Source organism: Artemia franciscana, chromosome 11 (genome assembly GCF_032884065.1).
Source record: "Artemia franciscana chromosome 11, ASM3288406v1, whole genome shotgun sequence".
Lineage (NCBI taxonomy): Eukaryota > Metazoa > Arthropoda > Branchiopoda > Anostraca > Artemiidae > Artemia > Artemia franciscana.
In genome coordinates this window covers 29,347,330-29,368,530 of record NC_088873.1, presented here as the reverse complement: position 1 = coordinate 29,368,530, position 21,201 = coordinate 29,347,330, and the positions used below count along the sequence as shown (strand labels likewise).

The 21,201-nt window shown below is 35.5% G+C and overlaps 1 protein-coding gene across 2 annotated transcripts in view; it reads left to right on the top strand.

The window, feature by feature from the left end:
- Positions 1-21,201, top strand: part of LOC136033060 (membralin-like) — a 226,060-nt gene that overhangs the window by 152,167 nt on the left and 52,692 nt on the right. For both annotated transcript variants that reach the window (XM_065713652.1, XM_065713651.1), the window contains exon 10: positions 11,195-11,294. In XM_065713652.1, coding sequence (XP_065569724.1) covers positions 11,195-11,294 — 100 coding nt within the window. The remainder of the gene's footprint in view (positions 1-11,194; positions 11,295-21,201) is intronic.

The window sequence follows — 21,201 nt, the reverse complement described above, 5'->3', positions numbered from 1 at the left end:
CGGCATTTTCATGAAAAGCTCTCAGAAATAGCTCTTAATATGGCTTAAGTTTACCTTAATATCATTCCTTCTCTCTGGAATTGGTTTCGGGGACCCCCAGCTTTCTTTAATTCGTGTTTCTTTTGCCTATATTTTATCCTATGACAGGTTTTTTATCACGTTTTTTTACTTTGTTGTGTTTTAACTGCTTTTTCTATGTTTTAATAATGCATTGTAAATTTGTTTTTATTTGTAAAATTTGTATGTTCAAAAGTTTATATCCTTTAGACATATTGATCCAGGATAAAACTTAATATATTTCACTAATGCAGCTTAAGCATATTTTAGCTCTTGCATGTAGATATGCTCATTCAAGAATCATCATAATATAAGTGTAAAATTCTGTGTAGTAAAGAGGGAAAGTAAAAATTTTTGATCATGTATGAAGGTGTAGTATGTTCTAGTCATAATGGTGCTCTCGCTTTTAACGCATCTCTTATAGCACATTTACGTTCCAATAGAGTAAAAGACTATTAATAAAATTATGCTATGAAGAAGCCGCAATATTATCTGATAACATTATCTAAAGCATTACTTAACATGCAGGTACATACCAAGTGTAAGCAATATCGATTTTACCCTCTCCGTGTCAATGATTGCTGTCATAGGAAACACGCAATTCCTTTAATCATTCCATTAAGCGGACTTGGGAATTCTCTGCATCTGGAATTGGTTATTTCATAGAGTATATTTCCCGAATAGCAATAATAATAGAATGACCTGTTGGTCTAGCTGGTTAGTGCTCCATTCTATTGCATGGAAATGCCCTTTCGGAATCCTAATGCGGACAAAAAGTTAATAGAATATAAAGGTTCCCTGAGAAAAAAAGTGTTGAAAGAAAATTAATCACTTAAAGTATTACGTAAGAACCCACGTATGCATTGTCATTACGTAACATCCCACGTGTGCGCCCTCCACAGTTACAAGCGGGGATCCCCCATGGGCCCCCTGAAGTCTAGCATTTCATGCGAGATTGGTCATCCTCAACATAAGTAAACATTCCTTATTACGTAAGATGTAAAGAAATCGTGAAGAAAAACGCCTTGAAGGGAAAATGTCGTAGAAAACTTCTAGGGATGTCTTGAAACGTCTTGAAAAATGTTTTGAAGAAAAATGTCTTGAAAAGTCTAGAAGACAAATGTCTTAGAAAACGTCTTGGAATGCATTGAAAAGTCTTGAGAAAACGTGTTGAAGAAAAAATGTCTTAATAAAACTCCTCAGCTTGACTAGTCGACTCTAACATGTCTTATTACGTAAGAGCCAAAATCCTATTAGGTAACAACTAAAGTAAACATTACCTACTGCGTAATGAACACCTGCATCTCTTAAAGAATATTCCCTTTAACGTAAAAGACACCTGCTTCTCTCAGAAAATAATAACACATCCGTCTTGAGGTTGTTGCCATTCAACTTAAGTCATTAAAGGAAGAAAGGAGTAGTGGTTATGTGTCTGCTTAAAACCAGTGAGGCTTCACTACTAACAACTCTCAATCAAAATGTAATTATTGAGAGAGACTAGTCTCAATATGATAGGGAGTAAATTATTGTAGAGATAAAAAAAAATATCGATATGAGGATGTAAATGCGCATTTTCTTTAATTGTCACCCTAGATCCTCTGGAAAACTTCTTATTCACTCACTTTGAGCTTTGGGTACAGTTATGTAATCTAGATTGTATATCCATAGACCTAAGTGTAGGAAATCGACAATTCTACCCCTAAAATTTTAAAACCAAGGTAGTCTTATATTTGAACGTTTTACTTGTATTGCTACAAGCTGCTTCGTAGTAACTGAACACCTGATTTGAGCATTGACCTTCAATTGAGCTAAGGTTTAAGCATAAGTGAGAAAATAAAAAAAAATGTACGGATAACATCTTCAAATTTAGATTTGCTTTTTCAGGGGGTTGGGTAGGCCCGGGCCAGAAGCTTTCTTTACATACGCACCTGATCATATAGAATCTTACCACAGAGAAGAGAGTAGTTCTTCGTATCGCAGACAAGAACTATTCCTTTTGCATTATATTCTATCGTTTCAGAGCAATATTACTTCTTTTGAGTTTTTTTTTTCTAGCGATCACTGGCAAATAGCTTGGATTTAGAAAGAGATTAAATCTGAGACCTATTATTTAGGTGGGGATCATGAAACGGAGAAGAAGAATAATTCTAAAATATGGTAATTTTGTCTGTAGTTTTTCAGAACAATATTTTCGTCCCTGGCCATTAAGTAGCATTAAAAGAAAAAGAAAAAATAGGTCCTATCTTTGAAAGCAAGCTTCTTTGGGATCATGTAAGTTTAAAGTCATGTAGAAAAGCTCTGCGAATCAAACTCTGAAAGAGTCTGAGCAAACTCTTTCAGAATGTGAGATTCCAGCTCCAAATCTCTAAAAGCTTGAAAATTGAGTTCGATATACAACATTTTGCTTTTTCGGATTTTTTCCTGCAATTTAATGTTGTATTGATTTTTCTGATACTTTATATGCATATAAAGCTAGGGAACAAATTAAACTGAAACAAGTCTGGCTGTGGTCTGACTCATAGGTAGGGGGAAACGAAAAGGGTATTTAAAATCTTTGTCAGCACTTTTACCTTAAAGCTCTGTCTGACCTCTCTAAGCTTGATGAAAACTGAATTTACTTTCTAACAGTACTTTTGAGGGTCCTTAGATAATTTGGCCTCTTCAAGGGTGAGGGGCTAGATTGTCTCTAAATTTCGCACCCGGACATTCACCGGAAAGGGTTGTCGGACCTCAACCAAACCTTATGGGAAGTAAGAAGCAATATTTCACTTATACCATTAGGAGTCCTACCTCTGTAGAGGCCCTAGAATTTGTTTCATCAGAAAATCTACCTGAACAGCCTTTCAAATACCAACCAAATATGGTGGGAAGTAAGAGAGAATACCTAAGCTGTGTCTTTGGTGTTGCCCGTACTCAGTTCAACCTCTGTAGGGGGAGGAATCTCTAAATTACTGCTGTATTTGAATCATCCACAACAGGTTGTTGCATATCAATTGAAGTTCATAGAAAGCAAGATCAAGCGTCCTATTTGCATTCTTTTGAAATATAGACCCTTCCCTGTCTAGGTGGTTAATGGATATAACTTCTTTTACTCAGGAAATCTGCTGTAAAGGCTTGTTGGATCTCAATAAAACTTTCCAAAAAGTTTGAGTTAATTCCCTGATTTTAAATATTTCGGGAGTGAACCCAAACCCTCCCTCATTAGTGGGAGGATGTTTTCTAAATACTTTCATCATGATATCTACTAGGAAAGGTTATTGAGTCTCAACCAAAATTAGTAATTAATAACTTGTAACTCCTTATGTATTCTTTATGGGTACTCGGTGAGAGTTCTGCCGCTGTGTGAGGGAAGGGAAAACTTAATTCCATTTATCCAAACATCTGCAAAAAAAGCTGTGAGACTTACGACCCAAAGGGAAGAATAACTCAGGTGATTGTTTTTTTTCGAAATTATTGTCCCCTTTTGAGAAGCAAATAGTTCTGCTATGTTGCAGAACCCCCTAAAAGTCATAGAATTTTAACGAAAATCACGCCATCGTATTCAGCGTATCAGAGAACCACACTGTCGAAGTTTCAAGCTCCAATCTACAAAACCGTGGATATTGGTATTTTTTGCCAGAAGACGGATCACGGGTGCGTTTTTTTTTTTGTGTTTTTTTTTTCAGGGGTGATCGTATCGACCCAGTGGTCCTAGAATGTTGCAAGAGGGCTCATTCTAACGGAAATTAAAAGTTTTAGTGCTCTTTTTAAGTTACCAAAAAAATTGGAGGGCATCTAGGCCCCCTCCCACGCTCATTTTTCCCCAATGTTCCCGGATCAAAATTCTGAGACAGTCATTTTATTCACCATAGTCTAAAAACCTATTAATCATGTCTTTGGGGACTGCTTACTCCTCCATAGTCCCCGTGGGAGGGGCTACAACTTGAAAACTTCGACCAGTGTTTACATATACTAATGGTTATTGGGAAGTGTACAGACGTTTTCAGGGGATTTTTTTGGTTTGGGGGGGTGAAGTTAAGGGGGATGGGGTTGCGTGGGAGGATCTTTCCATGGAGGAATTTGCCATGGGGAAGAGAATTTCAATGAAGGGGGCGCAGGATTTTCTAGCATTATTTAAAAAAAAACAATTAAAAAATAAATATGAAAAGTTTTTCAACTCAAAGTAAGGAGCAGCATTAAAACTTAAAACGAACAGAAATTATTACGCATATCTTCTTTACGCTAAAGTATTTTTAGTAATTTCAACTATTTATTCTACGGCCTTTGTGATTGAGGGGTCATTCTTAAGGAATTTGGAAAAAATTTATGCTTTTGTGTAAAGAGCGAGGTACTGACAAGGGGTGAACCCCCTCATATACGTAATGAAAACATACGAATATAGAAGTTCGTTACGTAAGTTAGCTCTTAAGTTACGTATATTTTCTACCAATGGAAACGTTCGTAAAAAATTAAAAGTTCTAGCTTCCTTTTTAAGTAATCAAAAAATTGGAGGGCAACTAGGCTTCCTCCCCCGCTGCTTTTTTCTCAAAATCTTCATATTAAAACAATGACAAAGCTATTTAGCAAAAAAAAAATGCAAATTTCATTTTAATTATTTATGTGCGGAGAGCCAAAATTAAAACATGCATTAATTCAAAAACGTTCAGAAATTAATTAAAAAAGCAAGTTTTTTTAACTGAAAGTAAGGAGCGAAATTAAAACTTAAAACGAACAGAAATTACTCCGTATATGTTAGGGCATTTCCTCCTCAACGTCCCGCTCTTTACTCTAAAGTTTTTTACTGTTTTAAAAAGTAGAGTTAAGAGAAAGAGTCAGACTTTAGCGTAAAGAGCGGGGCGTTGAGGAGGAAAATGCCCTTACATATACGGAGTAATTTCTGTTCGTTTTAAGTTTTAATGTAGCTCCTTACTTTCAGTTAAAAAAAACTTGTTTTTTTATTTAATGTTTTAAAGAATGAACAATATTGGGTTAAGAGATTGGTTTTCGTAATTCGAACTTTCTTGAAATGTCCCCAGGATCGGTTCAGTCTCTCTATTTTCAAGTTCTGTTTACCTGTGTACTTTCTAAAGTTATCAGCTTTCCCCTGTTCCGACTCGTGTTGTTATCATTTAAATTTAATTGCTCTCGTTGCTAAAGGGAATTATATTAGGGAAATAGTATTTCAATAGCAAAATCAAAGAAGGTGTTTCTATTAAGGAATGGAATGAGAAAGCCGCATATGTCTTCTTTTATTGATGGAATAAGTTGGTTGTAAAAATAAAAGCATATGTCCTTTTTAGAGAACAATATCCGTTGGGACATTAAGCTTAGAAAAGTCTTTCTTTACGGGGAAAATCGTTTGGCAATATTTGTGGCTCAAATTTAGAGTACCTTTTCGTGACGAGCAAATCAAGCAGGGATAAAAGCGGGAAGTTTCTTGTACTGCTTATGGCAGAGATCCGTCTTTTGTTGTCCTATGCTTACAATCTGTTTTCGAAGGGATTTTTCTTTAGAGGTAGCCACTCTGTGTGGTGTTTCTTTAATGATTCAAAGATCAATGATGAAGTTTAAACATGGTCTATTAAGGAAAATTTTGTCTAAAGCTGGAAGTTAGAAAAAAAGAATTTTTTTCATTTAAAAATTCTTCTAAGGCTTTAATGTAAAATTTTTAGCGGATTAAATTATAGACTATTTGAAAAAAAAAGAAAAGAAAGAAAACAACTAAACCTGTTTTCATAGTAAGACCGCACTTAGAATTAGTTGTATGAAACTTAATTGCGTTGCCTTTGAACGAACTAAGAAAAATTTCTTGGGGGTTAGAGGTGTTCTAAACCTGCAAAATGTTTGAAGGGGTAAAGGTTTGAAAGCTTTTCACCAGAAAACTATCACATATTTTGGGTTGTTACAAAATGTTGTACATTTTCATTTTTTTTTTTTTTTTGTCTTTTAATAGAGCAAAAGGTCAGTTTCTTCTATCCCTCTTCTGGACGCTAATCGCATTATATTTTTCAAAATATGCAAGCAAAATGTTGCACATTTTCATATGTTAAAAATGATACTAAAACGATATAAAATTGTGTAAATTTAGCATGAAAAGACTGCATAAATAATTTTATGGGCCACTCTGCCTCTTCCATTTACAAAAGTATACAAATGAAAATACTGAAGAACGGGTGTGATATTTCAAAACAAGACATTAGACAACAACAAAACAACACTATAGATTATTTATATTAAAAATATTTTTATTATAAATTAGAATTTTTATATATTTCCATTTGTATAATTTTATAAGACTGCACCAAGAATTCTATTTAAATATTTAAACTTCTTCGAGTCTGAAACACATCTAGATTCCACAAAAAAGTAGCCTTGAAAACTATTACATAAGCATCGTGAGTAGTGGACGAAAGTCCTGAAGACTATTGTGAAATTTGAATTGAATAACAAAAAAAATAAACAAATGAAAATGGCTGACTTGCCATTGGTGGACAAAAAGACTCTGTTTGAAAATGTTTTTGTCGGCTGACTTGCCATTGGTGGACAAAAAGGCTCTGTTTGAAAATGTTTTTGTCCTTGTATCACCGTTTATCTAGACAACTAGACAAAAATTTAGAGATTTTTATGCTGAAGTATTTTATTGTTTTAAAAATAGAGCTGTGAGAAACAGTCAGACTTTAGCGTAAAGAGCGAGGCATTGAGGAGGGAACATCCCATTTCATATGAGTAATAATTTCTGTTCGTTTTAGATTTTAATGTCGTTCCTTACTTCTAGGAGAAAAAACTTTTTTTTTGTTCCGATTATTTTGTAAATAATGCCAGAAAATCTGACTCCACCTCCACGGAAAAACCCCCTCACAATAGAAATATCCTCTAGACAATTTAATCCGGGTGAAAATTTACCCCGGACAATTGCTCTTAACCGCTACGCGCGTAAAATTAAGAGGGAAACGAGAAAGCAACACATATACAACAAATTTTGTTTAAGAACTCTGGGAATTTCCCGCAGTATATAATTTCCCCTGGCAAGTTCACTCTCTGGAAACTTCTTTCCCCATGGAGAATTCACCCGTAGAAAAACCCCCAGCAGAAAGCCAACAGAAAGCCTCCCTCCTCCTGCATCCCAATAACAAATACTATCCGTAAACAATGGACAGATTTTATAACTTAAAGACCTTTCTCCTGGGGCTCTTGGGGGAGGTCATGTTATGTCCAGAGGCATAGTTACTGGGTCTTTCAACAATGATCAACAACATGGCTCAAAATTTTGATCGGACGATTTTGAGAAAAAATTGGTGGGGGAGGTGGCCTAGTTGCCCTGATATTTTTTGGTCATTTAAAAAGGGCACTAGAACTTTTAATTTGCGTTCGAACGAGCCCTCTTCTGATATTCTAGGACCATTGGGTTGATATGATCGTCTCTGGAAAAAAAACAAATAAACATGCATCCGTGATCTTTCCTCTGGCAAATAATAGAAATTTCCACATTTTGCAGATAGGAGCTTGAAAGCTATTAAGGAAAAAAACAAGTTTTTTTAACTGAAAGTAAGGAGCGATATTTAAACTTAAAACAAACATAAATTCCTCCGTATATAAAGGGGGCTGTTCCCTCTTCAGCGTCCCGCTCTTTACGCTAAAGTTTGACTCTTTCTCTCAGCTCTACTTTTTAAAACAGTAAAAAACTTTAGCGTAAAGAGCCGGGCGCTGAGGAGGGGACAGCCTCTTTCATATACGGAGTAATTTCTGTTCGTTTTAAGTTTTAATGTCGCTCCTTACTTTCAGTTAAGAAAAACTTGTTTTTTTTTATTGAATTTATGAACGTTTTTGAATTAATGCATCTTTTGATTTTGGCTCTCTGCACATGAATAATTAAAATGAAATTTGCATATTAATTTATTTGTTAGGCTAAATGACTTTCTCATAGTTTTGATCGGATGATTTTGAGAAAAAAAAGGAGCGGGGGAACAGGCCTAGTTACCCACCAATTTTTTGGTAACTTAAAAAGGCAACTAGAACTTTTAACTTTATGAACGTTTTTATTAGTGAAAATATACGTAACTTACGAATTAACTTACGTAGCGAACTTCTGTATTCGTATGTTTTTATTACGTATATGAGGGGGTTCGCCCCCTCGTCAATACTTCGCTCTTTATACTAAAGCTTAAATTTTTTCCCAATTCCTTAAGAATGACCCCTGAATCACAAAGGCGGTAGAATAAATAGTTGAAATTTATAAAATTACTTTAGCGTAAAGACAGAGGTATTAGGACATGAACCCCTCATATGCGTAGTAATTTCTGTTCGTTTTAAGTTTTAATGCTGCTCCTTACTTTCAGTTGAGAAAACTTGTTCATATTTATTTTTTCATTGCCCTTTGAAAAAATGCTAAAAAAAAATCTTGCACCCCCTTCATGGAAATTCTCTTCCTCCATGACAAATTCCTCCATGGAAAGTTCCACCCGTATAACCCCATCGCCTCAACCCCTTCCCCCAACCAAAAAAATCCCCCTGAAAGTGTCTGTACACTTCCCAATAACCATTGCTATGTGTACACTGGTCAAAGTTTGTAACTTGCAGCCCCTTCCACGGGGACTGTGGGGGAGTAAGTCGTCCCCAAAGACATACTTTTTAGGTTTTTCGACTACGCTGAATAAAATGGCTATCTCAGACTTTTGATCCGGTGACTTTGGGAAAAAATGAGCGTGTGAGGGGGCCTAGGTGCCTGCCAATTTTTTGGTCACTTAAAAAGGCCACTAGAACTTTCAATTTCCGTTAAAATGAGCCCTCTTGCAACAGTCTAGGATCACTGGGTTGATACGATCACCCCTGGAAAAAAAACAACAAATAAACGCGCATCCGTGATCTGTCTTGTGGCAAAAAATACAAAATTCCGCATTTTTGCAGATAGGAGCTTGAAACTTCTACCGTAGGGTTCGCTAAATCCGATGGTGTTATTTTCGTTAAGATTCTATTACTTTCAGGGGGTGTTTACTCCTATTTTCTAAAATGAGGCTAATTTTCTCAGGCTTGTAACTTTTGATGGGTAAGACTAAACTTGATAAAACTTACATATTTAAAATCAACATTAAAATGTGATTCTTCTGATGTAACTTATTGATCGTTACCACGAACTGTTTGATTCAGTAGGGTTCTTTGATACGCTGAATCTGATGGTGTGATTTTCATTAAGGTCACTTTACTTTTAGGGGGTGTTTCCGCCTTTTTTTCGAAAGTCGGGGAAATTTAATGAAAATTTATATATTTGAAATAAACATAAAAAGCCGATTCTTTTAATATATCTATTTTTATCAAAATCCTTTTTTAAACCGTTTTTTTGGAGTTTCGGTTACTATTGAGCCTTTTTTATTATTCGTTACCACGAACTGTTTGAATCGCAATTTTCTCAGGATTTACTTTTGGTTGTTATTACGTATATGAAGGAGTTGCCCCTTCCTCAGTACCTTGCTCTTTACGCCAAAATGTTGCGAATTTGTAAAAAGCTTATTATTCTCATTAAATGGTCCTTGTGTGTCAGGAGTCATTCTTAAATAATTGAAACAAAAAGTCAAATGTTAGCGTAAAGAGGGAGGTACTGAGAAGCGGGCTACCTCTTCGTACACGTAATAATTTCTGTTCGTTTTAAGTTTTCATGTTGTTCCTTCTTTTCAGCTGATTTTTTTTTTTTTTTTTTTTTTTTTTTTTTTTTTTTTTTTTTTTTTTTTTTTTTGTAACAACCACAAGCCGAAAGGTTTATTATAACATACAAATCATAGTTAAGAAGGTTCTTAAGATAACATTAAATGCTAAGATTGTTTGTTATTATTAAAAAAAATTACAAAATTCTAAGTTTAGCGTAAAGAGCGAGGTACTGACAAGGAACAGAAGCTCCCTCATATACATAATGTGTGGTGGTTTGCCCCCTCGTCAATACCTCCCTCTTTACGCTAAAGTTCGAATTTTTTTCCAGTTCTTTAAGAATGCCCCCTGAATCCCAAAAGCCATTTAATTAGAATAAATAGACCTATGGAATTACCAAAAATACTTTAGCGCAAAGATTGAGATATTGACGAGTGGACGAACACCCTAATATACGTAATAATTTCTGGGCGTTTTAAGTTTTAATGTTGCTCCTTACTTTCAGTAGAAAAATCTCGTTTTTTTTTATTTGATTTATGATTGTTCTTTAAATAATGCTGGGAAGTCTAGCACCCCCTTCATGGGAATTCTCTTTCCTCGTGAAAATTCATCCATGGAACGATTCTTCCACGTAACCCTCTCCCCCGACCTCCTCCCCTCCAGAAAAAATCTCCCCTGAAAGTGTCTATATGCTTCCCAATAACCAATACTGTATGTACACAATGGGTAAAGCTCATAACTTGCAGCCCTTCCCCCGGGGACTTTGGGGGATTAAGTCGTCCTCAAAGACATAGTTATTAGCTTTTCGACTATGTTGAACAAAATGGTTATCTCAAAATTTTGATCCTTTGACTTTGGGGAAAAATAAGCGTCGGAGGGGGTCTAGTGACCCTCCAATTTTTTAATCACTTAAAAAGGGCACTAGAACTTCTAATTTCCGTTTGAATGACCCCTCTCGACATTCTAGGACCACTGGGTCGATACGATCACCCCTGGGAAAAAAACAAATGAACACGCACCCGTGACCTTTCGTTTGGTAAAAAAAAAATCCACATTTTTGAAGACAGAAGCTTGAAGCCTCTACAGTTGAGTTCTCTGATATGCTGAATCTGATGGTGAGATTTTCATTAAGATTTTATGAGTCTTAGGGGGTGTTTCCCCCTTTTTTCGAAAATAAGACAAATTTTCTCAGGCTCGGAAGCTTGGCGAAACATATATATTTAAAATCAGCATAAAAATCTAATTCTTTTGATGTATCTCTTTGTATCAAAACTCTGTTTTTTAGAGTTTCGGTTACTATTGAGCCGGGTCACTCCTTAGTTACAGTTCGTTACCACGAACATTTTGACATAAATGAACGACAATTGACACTATCGGCAAGACCAAATTTATCTTGTCCATCTATGTACTGAGATTAATCATATTTCGGAGATACAGCTTCTTTTATAAAATACGTTTGGTCTGCACATTTACGTACATTTTAGTGCCTTGAGTATCGTCTAATTTGGCTTTTTATTTTCAGGTTTTTCTTTCTCTACGTCTATGCATTCTATATTTATAATCGCAGATTTAATGGTCAATTTCAAGATTTGGCGCTCTTTACATGCTATTTCTTTATTTTGGTAAGTTTTTTTTTTCATAGAAAATAAACTGAATATTATAAATATTTTTTAAGCATAAGCGCTATGTGTGTGATTTAATAAGAAAAAATGAGTATTCTAACTGAAAGTAAGGAGCCAACATTAAAACTTAAAAACGGAAATCCATCGTATATGAGGGGGGTTGTCCCCTCCTGAATCCCTCGTTATTCGCGTCAAAGTCTTTTCGTAGCTTACCTATAAGAAGGCTTCTCTTTCTAGTTGAGAGGCCCTTGTGTTTCAAGAGTTGTTCTTAAAGAATTGGGACAAAAAGTAAAACTTTAGCGTAAAGAGTGAGGTATTGAGGATAGAGCAACCCCCTCATATTCGGAATAAATTCTGTTCTAAGTTTTAATGTTGCTGGTTACTTCCAGCTGAGAAAACTTTTATATTTGATTCTTAATCATTTTCCAAATAATGATCCGAAATTTGGCTCCCTTTCCATGGAAGATTTTCTACCCTAACGACTAATTCCTTCATAGAAAGTTCTTCCCACGTAAAATACCCCCCCCCCCCCTAGAAAATTCCACTGAGACAATTCCATCCCTCTTGAAAATTACCTGGAAAATATCTTTCGGACGATTCCGCCTTAGAAATTCTCAGCGTACTTCCATTTGAAAAAGATTTAATTTATTATTGATTTTCAAAGCATGCCGGAAATCTCCCCTCTGTGGAAAGTTTTTTCCTGGAAATATCCCCCTATAAAGTAGCTCCCGTGGAAAATTTCCCCATGAACAATATTTCCCGCGAAAAATTCTCCATCGATAATTTTTCCTGCAGAAAATCTCCCCCACGAAAAAGTCTTCCAGACGTTTTTATCCTGCGGAAAATTTCCTCAGACTATTCTATCGGAATGTCTCCACATGTAAAATTTAGTCGACAAAGAAAAACTAAGTGGAATAACAAGAAAAAAAATCACATAAGATTCTGGCAAATTCCCTCAATGTAAAAATTTTCCTTCGGAAGTTCACCCTTTAAAGTTCCCTCCCCACACAAAATCCTCCCCGAGAAAAATATCTGTATATTTCCTTGTAGCAAATACTATACGTAAGCAATGCGTAAATTTCATAACTTATAGCCCTTTCCCCAGGGGCTTGGGGGGCCCTGCTTTCCCTGCTTTCAGCTATGCTGAACAAATCTGCTCTCTCAAAATGTTTATTGGTAAATAGCTAGTCGTCTTCCATTCTTTTTGTTCACTTAAAAAAGGCACTAGAATTTTTTATTTCTGTTCGAATTAACTCTTTCCCGATATTCCAGGACCATTTGTTTGACACGACTACCCCTGGAAAAAAAGAAAAACAAATAAAAACACAACTTTGACTTTTCTTCTGGCAAAAAAAAAATACAAAATTCCACCTTCTTGATGATGGGAATTTCAAGCTTCTACAACAGTGTTCTCTGATACGCTGAATCTGATGGTGCGATTTTCATTAACATCCCATTACTTTTTGTGAGAGTTTCTCATCTTTTCCGAAAATTCGACATATGCTCTCAGGCTCGAAGCAATTGATGGGTGTAACCCTAACTGAATTTATTAATCCTTGTATATTTGGAATCATCATAAATAGTCAATTCTTTGTATGTATCTATTGATTTCAACATTTTGTCCAAAATGTTTCAAAATTCTACAACTCAATCCCCTCTGAACTTAACTCTATTTAACTGAACCCTCGTTCAACTGAACCCCGTTTGACGTGACCTTCAAGTAGCTCAGCCCCCCCCCTCATTTATATCAAGCCTTTTTTGACTCAACTCAACCCTAGACCTAAGAATGAGTTTGAACTAGTGCTGATTATAATCTCAAACTTTGCTTTCTTGCTTCGGTCGCTTATCAAATATTATAGTTATCTTGTTTTAAAATGCGCGAATGGAGAAGGAAGGGTCTTTGGCTCAAAAATTGAAAATAGCTTTTTTTGGTCGGACTTAAGTTTTAATATGATATAGTCCCTAGTCTAGGAATACACAATAGTAAGAAAGAGTCTGAAGAAAAATTGAGAGGCATAGGGAAAAAACCAAGTTTTAACAGGCTTAAAATCTTTCACTGCCAAAAAAAAAAAGAATGGTTCTAGAAGAAGATTGCAATGGTAGCAATTATTATACTTAGAAGTAGCTTTGACTAGTGAATCAGTCGTCTTTTTTGTTTGGAACTTTCGCGTGAAGTATGCTATATAACCTCAAAACCAGTGACCTGTTACTGCACACCTTTATAGAATGGGAGAAATAAAACCCTAATTCTCACAACCTTGGATGGTTCCCCATTTTGTCTCTATGATTTTCCAGTGACCCACTAGTGGTGGTGGAAAAAAAAAGACATGTCAGAGTATCTCTCGAAATACGAAAGAATTTGTTTCGATAGAAATTTTAGGGTTGAAAAGAAAAGGAACATCATCTATCGTCAACGAATCAGGTCTGTACTTGAATGATTTTTTCTTTCATTTGGTAGTTTTTTCCAAACCATATTTCTTATTTTCCGCTTGCAAATGGGACTCGGACGGGGGATTTTGATGAAGAGACCTAGATCTAAAACATCAGTATAAGGTTATTTGATCGTAGAGGTTTTAGTGGTAGAACTTTTATTGTTTCAAGCCTTTACATTCCAGAAATTACAATAAAACCATCTTTTGGTACAATAAGACATTTTCAGAATCGAACAAATGAGAGTGTTGAGAAAACGGGTTTAATACTTTAAAACAAAAGCAGTGGACAAAACAAAAACTTTAAATAATAAAGAAATCCGAATATTTCTGCTGCACGTTGGGGAGCCTTAATCAACAGAAAAAAACTAGTTAAGCTAAACTAAGCAAAACCTATAAAGAAAAGGAAAACGAAAAGCAATAAATAAAATTCTCATTTAAATAATGTGCAAATAGGATAATTATGCACAATGATAAATTAGGTTGTCTCATACGACCATTGCTATATCACAATCACCAGTGCTATTTGTATGGTCATATTGGAAGTTATTAAGATACTTCAAACTCAAAGTGTACCAGAGACAACCTAATTTATCATTCTGTTGTGCGTATTCGTGCTATTTGCGTGGTGGTATTGGAAGTTATTAAGATATGAGTTTCTTGAGCTCTCAACCATGTTGTTGTGCTCTATTAGTACTGGAAAAGAAAAAAAGAAAAAAGCACAGTTGTCAGCGTTTCTATCTCTTTTTTAAAATTTCACTAACTTTGCTTCCCTAATAAACTTTTACTTCAGATGAATCTAAATAATAGCTATCATTCCGTAATCAGTAAATCTTTCTCGCGTGCAGATTTTTCTAACGTGTTTTTAACCCTTTATCTAACGTGTTTTTAACCCTTTATCTACTCTGGGCCGGATTTTTTCTACACTAGGTTGCAGCTATTGCTGCATTCATGAGCTTCAACTGTGTTCAGGCCCTGGACATGAAAAGTTTTTCTATCTTAAAACATATAAAATAGAAGGATAAATTGTTGTTTCTTAGAAGGGGGAGGGTAGGAAGGTAGGTAGGTAGGTAGGTTTTATTTTTATCCACAGTATAAACATAAATAAAAATGACTCTGTTAATAAACTATTACAGCAAAAAGACAGTCCTAAGGACTTCCTTATTCTGATAGTTTATCAGAATAATGAGACAATTCTGACGTAATAATTAACCAATGAATAAAGACCATTTCATTCAAGTTAACTTTTATCACTTCCGATAAAACTGGGTGAATTACATTTTTCAATTATACCGTTTATTTAAAGAGGTTCGGCCGGATGGGGTTTATTTGAAGGGGGGTTCAGTTGCACAAGGGTGAGTTAAAGGGATTCAGTTAAAATAGGATTGAAATGCAAGAGTGTTCAGTTAAATGAGTTCAGTTGCATGGGATTCAGTTAAACGAAGGTTCAGTTGCACGGGGATTGAGATGCACTGGAGCTGAGTTGAATGGGTATTCAGTTAAACGGGGATTTTGTTAATTCGGGCTCAGTTAAAAGGGGTTGAGCTACACTAGGGTTCAGTTGCATAGGTTTACGTTAACGAGGGTGCAGTTGCATGAGGACCTCCCTTAAATGTCATGGCAAGAGGGTCTAGGTAAAGAGTAAAAACATTTTCGGCAGTGGCTTAGTATGCATCGTTAGACTTTCAGGTTTTTGGCTGCCTAAGCTTAACTCTAACCTCTTCTGGAGGTTTTTCCTTCTTCAATCATTTCATAGCTCCTCAAAAACCTGCTTGTTGTTAGTTGTTCGAGTTTAGAGAATTTTAAAAAACCATGGAGAATCTTTACTCCATTGTTGGCTAAAAAGTATAACTACACCATGGATATTGTCCTCTACCGCACGGGAGTATCGCCGAATATCTATTTAGTACAAATCCAAAGATTTTCAGCTAGCCTAGAATGAAAGTTGGGCACACGTATTTTTTGCCTTCTTCTGCGTACCCTCATGACTAGGACCCTAGTGAATCGGGTCTTGGAAATTTGGAAAATTAATAATCAAAATTCCTATGTGATATCAATGTTTTTTCTTTATCTTTTTTTACGGTATAATGTTTTATTTATATATTTTTTAATTACATTCAAGATGTTTATCTCAGTAATTTCATTGCACTTTATTATGTAAACATGTTACAATAGAAGTAACTGCTTTCTGATTTTTGATATAAGATACGAAAGGGAAAGTATCATATTGATTTTATTTATCAAATTGTTTCGTTGTCTCAGCATCATAGAGCTTTGTTAAGGGTCCAGGTGTGTTTCTTTTATCACTATCGATTTTTTCCTTTATCACTAAGGATTTTCAGGGGAAACTTGTTATGATCTCATTTTTGTTGTTTCTACGACCGAATTTTAGCGTCCTTTTAGCTGTAATGCTCTTTAATTATTTAATAATAGAATCTAAGAGAAAAAAGAAGAGGTTCTATTTGGAAGTGTAGGAAAGTGGAAAGTTCTTGGTGGAGGTGATCACAACATGTGTGCAAGAAGAGGTTATCCCCAAATTGCTATTCTCTGATTGCCGGTAATTGTTAGCACTTCTGATAGGAAGGTAGGAAGATAGCAGATAAAATATTATTGAAGATGGGATTTGTATTTGTAGTAATGAATAGCGTGCTTTAAGTTTTCAAAGCATCGACTGAAAATGAAAAATAAATCAAACAGATAGTGGTAACGAACTGTAAGTAAGGAGTCACCCGGCTCAATAATAAACAGAACTCTAAAAACGGAATTTTTATACCATTAGAAACATCAAAAGAATTGGATATTTATGCTGATTCCAAATATATAAGTTTCATCAAGTTTAGTTTTACACATCAAAAGTTACCGGCCTGAGAACATTTGCCTTATCTTCGAAAAAGGGGGAAAAGTAAAAAGTCGTAAAATTTTAATGAAAAACACCACCTTCAGGTTCAACGTATCAGAGAACCCTACTGTATAGGTTTCAAGCTCCTATCTACAAAAATGTGGAATTTTATATTTTTGCCCAGAAGAAAGATCACGGATGCGTGTTTATTTGTTTTTTTGTTGTTTTTTTTTTCAGGGGTGATTGTATCGACTCAATGATCCTAAAATATTGCAAGGGGACTCACTCAAATGGAAATTACATGTTCTAGTGCCCTTTTTGAGTGACAAAAAATTGGAGGGTTACTAAATCCCCCACGCTCATTTTCCCCACAGTTACCCGATCAAAATTTTAAGATAGCCATTTTGTTCAGCATAGTCGAAAAATCTAATAACTATGTCTTTAAGCACAAAATAATCCGCCCAGAGTCCCCGAGGGAGGGCTGCAAGTTGTGAACTTTGCCCTTTGTTTACATGTATTATTTTTTATTAGGAAATATACAACCATTTTTGGGGGTAGGGCTTTGGGTAGATCTCAATGGGGAGAATCTCCCTTGGGGATGGAAATTTCTGGGAATGAATATTCCAGGGAAATGTCTCAGTGGGGGGGGGGGGTTGACAGAATTACTATACGAAATTCTTTTTAATTGGTTTACATTCTCTTTGACAAATTTTGTATGTGGAGATGTTCCGTGGGGATTATCCAGAGACTTTTTCCCGCTTGTTTTGTTTTCTGAGAAATAATTTTCACTGAAGGGCGCATTTCTCGAACGATCGAGAAACCGATTAGAGACTAAAGTCTTATTTATTTGAAAGAATACTAAGAAGAATTTTTCAGGGTGAATCTTCCACAATCAATTTTACAGAGAGGGGGGATTCTCAGCGAGGATGGAAATGTCTGAAGGGAATTTGACGGGGGTGCACTTTACGTTGAATGTAAAGTTACGAGCCTGAGAATATTAACCTTATTTTTGGATAAGGGGAATACTATTTTGGATACTATCAGATATAGCGTATCAGAGACCCCTTCTGTAGAGGTTTCAAGCTACTATCTGCAAAAATGTGGAATCTTATATGTTTGGCCAGAAGAAAGATTACGGTTGAGTGTGTTTTTTTTTTTATTATTATTATTTTCTTCCCAGGGGTGATTGTATCGACTCAAAGTTCTTGTGCCCTTTTTAAGTGATAAAAAAATTTGAGGGTATGTAGGCCCCCAAAATGACCCCCCACCCCACAGTCCCCGAAGAAAGGGCTGCAAGATATGGACTTTACCCATTGTTTACATATAATATTTGTTATTGGGAAGTATACAGCCATTCTTTTTTAAACTAAGGAGTGACATTAAAACCTAAAACGAACAGAAACTATTCCGTATATGAAAGGGGCTGTCCCGTCCTCAACGCCTTGCTCTTGACGCTAAGGTTTGACTCTTTGTCGCAACTCTACCTTTTAAAACCATTAAAACTTCAGCGTAAAGAGCGAGGTGTCAAAGAGGGGAAAGCCCCTTTCATATACGGAATAATTTCTGTTCGTTTGAACTGTTAATGTCGCTCATTACTTTCAGTTAAAAAATGTTTTGTTTTTTTATTTAATCACTGCAAAACTCAAGCTTACTGGAAACTCTAACGGAAAATAAACTGAATGTTTAATATATAATGATATTAATTCCTGGAAGTCTGAGCTATTCAAAATGAAAAGATTTTGTTTTCAGTAAAGTGCAAATGACGCAAAAAGTCTATGGTAGCAAAACTCTCAATTTGTAGGAAGTTTTGTTAGTTTTGAGTTTGAATTGAATTTTCATTTGAATGTCTACTTGTTTTATGATTTATTAATTCATTTATATTAGCAAATGTTATCTTTACTTTTCATGTGGTTATTTATTTTAATTCCTGGTGTTATTAACTTTGAATTATTATAGGACTTTATTTCTGCTCGTCTTAAGTTTGAACACGACTCTTTACCATTTTTTTTTGAAAAACTTCTTTTTCGGAATGTTTTTTCAGTTTATTTTGTTCGTTCCTGATTGCCATTTTTTTCTGTTATATAATGACTATTTCTCAGGTTTTTAAAGGCTTTTTGCTAAAAAAAAATTCATATATTGGATTCCAATTTAGATTCTTCAGTTAAATAAAGTGATTTGTGTGTTGTCTTTGCTTTTATTCTACATAATTTTTTTTTTATTAATTGAAATCAAGGTACGGAACCATTCTTGCAATAAGATTTTTTCTACAGTATTTCATGGATATCGCATTCGAAAGAATCCTCCTGGGCGAACGTTCATTTCATTACGTTAGTATGAAAATGGAAAAATATAATTAATATATACCAGAGGTGGGGGCCGGCTTGTCCCCCGCGGAAAATTCCCCCCAAAAATCCCCTCGCACAAAATTCTCCCCGAAAACCCCCTCCACACAAAACTACCCCTCTTGGGAATTCACCCCTTAAAGTAACCCAAGAAAATTATCCCTTTTCAATAAATTCACCCAATTAAAATCTTCCCGTTGAAAATTCCTCCTAGAAAATCCCCCCGGATAATTCCCTCATGTGCCAGATATCAAAAATGGTTCTAGGACAGGGACTGGTTGGTCTCTAATAACAACTAAATTAAAAAAAAAGAAACAAGTTTTTGTAACGGAAAGTAAGGTGCGACATTAAAACTTAAAACGAACAGAAATTATTCCGTATATGAAAGGGGCTTTTCCTCCTCAACGCCTCGCTCTTTACGCTAAAGTTTGACCCTTTCTCTTAACTCTACTTTTTAAAACAGTAAGAAACTTTAGCGTAAAGAGCGGGGCGTTGAGGAGGAAAAGCCCCTTTCATATACGGAGTAATCTCTGTTCGTTTTAAGTTTTAATGTCGCTCCTTACTTTCCGTTAAAAAAACTTGTTTTTTTTTTAATTTAATTTCTGGACGTTTTTGAATTAATGCTTGTTTTTATCTTGGCTCTCCGCACATAAATAATTAAAACGAAATTTGCATATTAATTAATTGCAATTAATCGGAAGATTTTGAGAAAAAAGAAGCGAAGGAGGAGGCCTAGTTGCCCTCCAAGTTTTGATTACTTAAAAAAGCAACTAGAACTTTTAATTTTTTACAAACGTTTTCGTTGGTAAAAAATATACGTAACTTACGAATTAACTTACGTAACGAACTTCTATATTCGTATGTTTTTATTACGTATATGAGGGAGTTCACCCCTCGTCGATACCTCGCTCTTTACACTAAAGCTTAGATTGTGTCCCAATTCCTTAAGAATGACCTCTGAATCACATAGGCCGTAGAATAAATAATTCAAATTACTAAAAATCATTTAGCGTAAAGAGTGAGGTATAACGAGGAGGTAAACCCCTCATATGCGTAATAATTTTTGTTCGTTTTAAGTTTTAATGCTGCTCCTTACTTTCAGTAGAAAAAACTTTTCATATTTATTTTTTCATTGTTTTTTCAAATAAAGCTAGAAAATCCTGCGCCCCCTTCATTGAAATTCTCTTCCCCCATGATGAGTCTCTCCATGGAAATATCCTCCCACGTAACCCCCCCCTCAACTCTCCCCTTAAACCAAAAAAATCCCCCTGAAAACGTCTGTACACTTCCCAGTAACCATTACTATATGTAAACACAGGCCAAAGTTTTCAACTTGCAGCCCCTCCCACGGGGACTGCGGGGGAGTAAGTCGTCCCTAAGGACATAGTTACTAGGTTTTTCGACTATGGTGAATATAATGGCTATCTCAGAATTTTGATCTGGTGACTTTGGGGAAAAAATTAGTGTGGTAGGGGACCTAGGTGCCCTCCAATTTTTTTAGTCACTTAAAAAGGGCATTAGAACTTTTCATTTCCGTTAGAATGAGCCCTCTCGCAAGATTCTAGGACCACTCAGTCGATACGATCACCCCTGGAAAAAACAAAACAAATAAACACGCATCCGTGATCTGTCTTCTGGCAAAAAATGCGAAATTCCACATTTTTGTATATAGGAGCTTGAAACTTCTACAATAAGGTTCTCTGATACGCTGAATCTGATGGTGAGATTTTCGTTGAGATTGTATGACTTTTAGGGGGTGTTTCCCCCTATTTTCTAAAATGAGGCAAATTTTCTCAGGCTCGTAACGTTTGATGGGTATAACTGATCTTGATGAAACTTGTATATTTAAAATCAGCATTAAAATGCGATTCTTTTGATGTAACTATTGGTATCAAAATTCCATTTTTTAGAGTTTCGGTTACTATTGAGCCGGTTCGCTCCTTACTACAATTCGTTACCACGAACTGTTTGATTTTTCTTTCTCCGTGACATATTCCTGCAAGGAAAGATCCTCCCACATAGCCCCTCCCCTCAACCCCACCCCCAAACCAAAAAAATCCCCCTGAAAACGTCTGTACACTTCCCAATAACCATTACTATATGTAAACACTGGTCAAAGTTTGTAACTTACAGCCCCTCCCCCAGGGATTTTGGGGGAGTAAGTCATTACCAAAGGCGTATTTATTATGGTTTTTGACTATGCGGAACAAAATGGATATCTCAAAATTTTGATCCGTTAACTTTGGGAAAAAATGAGCGTGGGAGGGGGCCTAGGTGCCCTCCAATTTTTTTGGTCA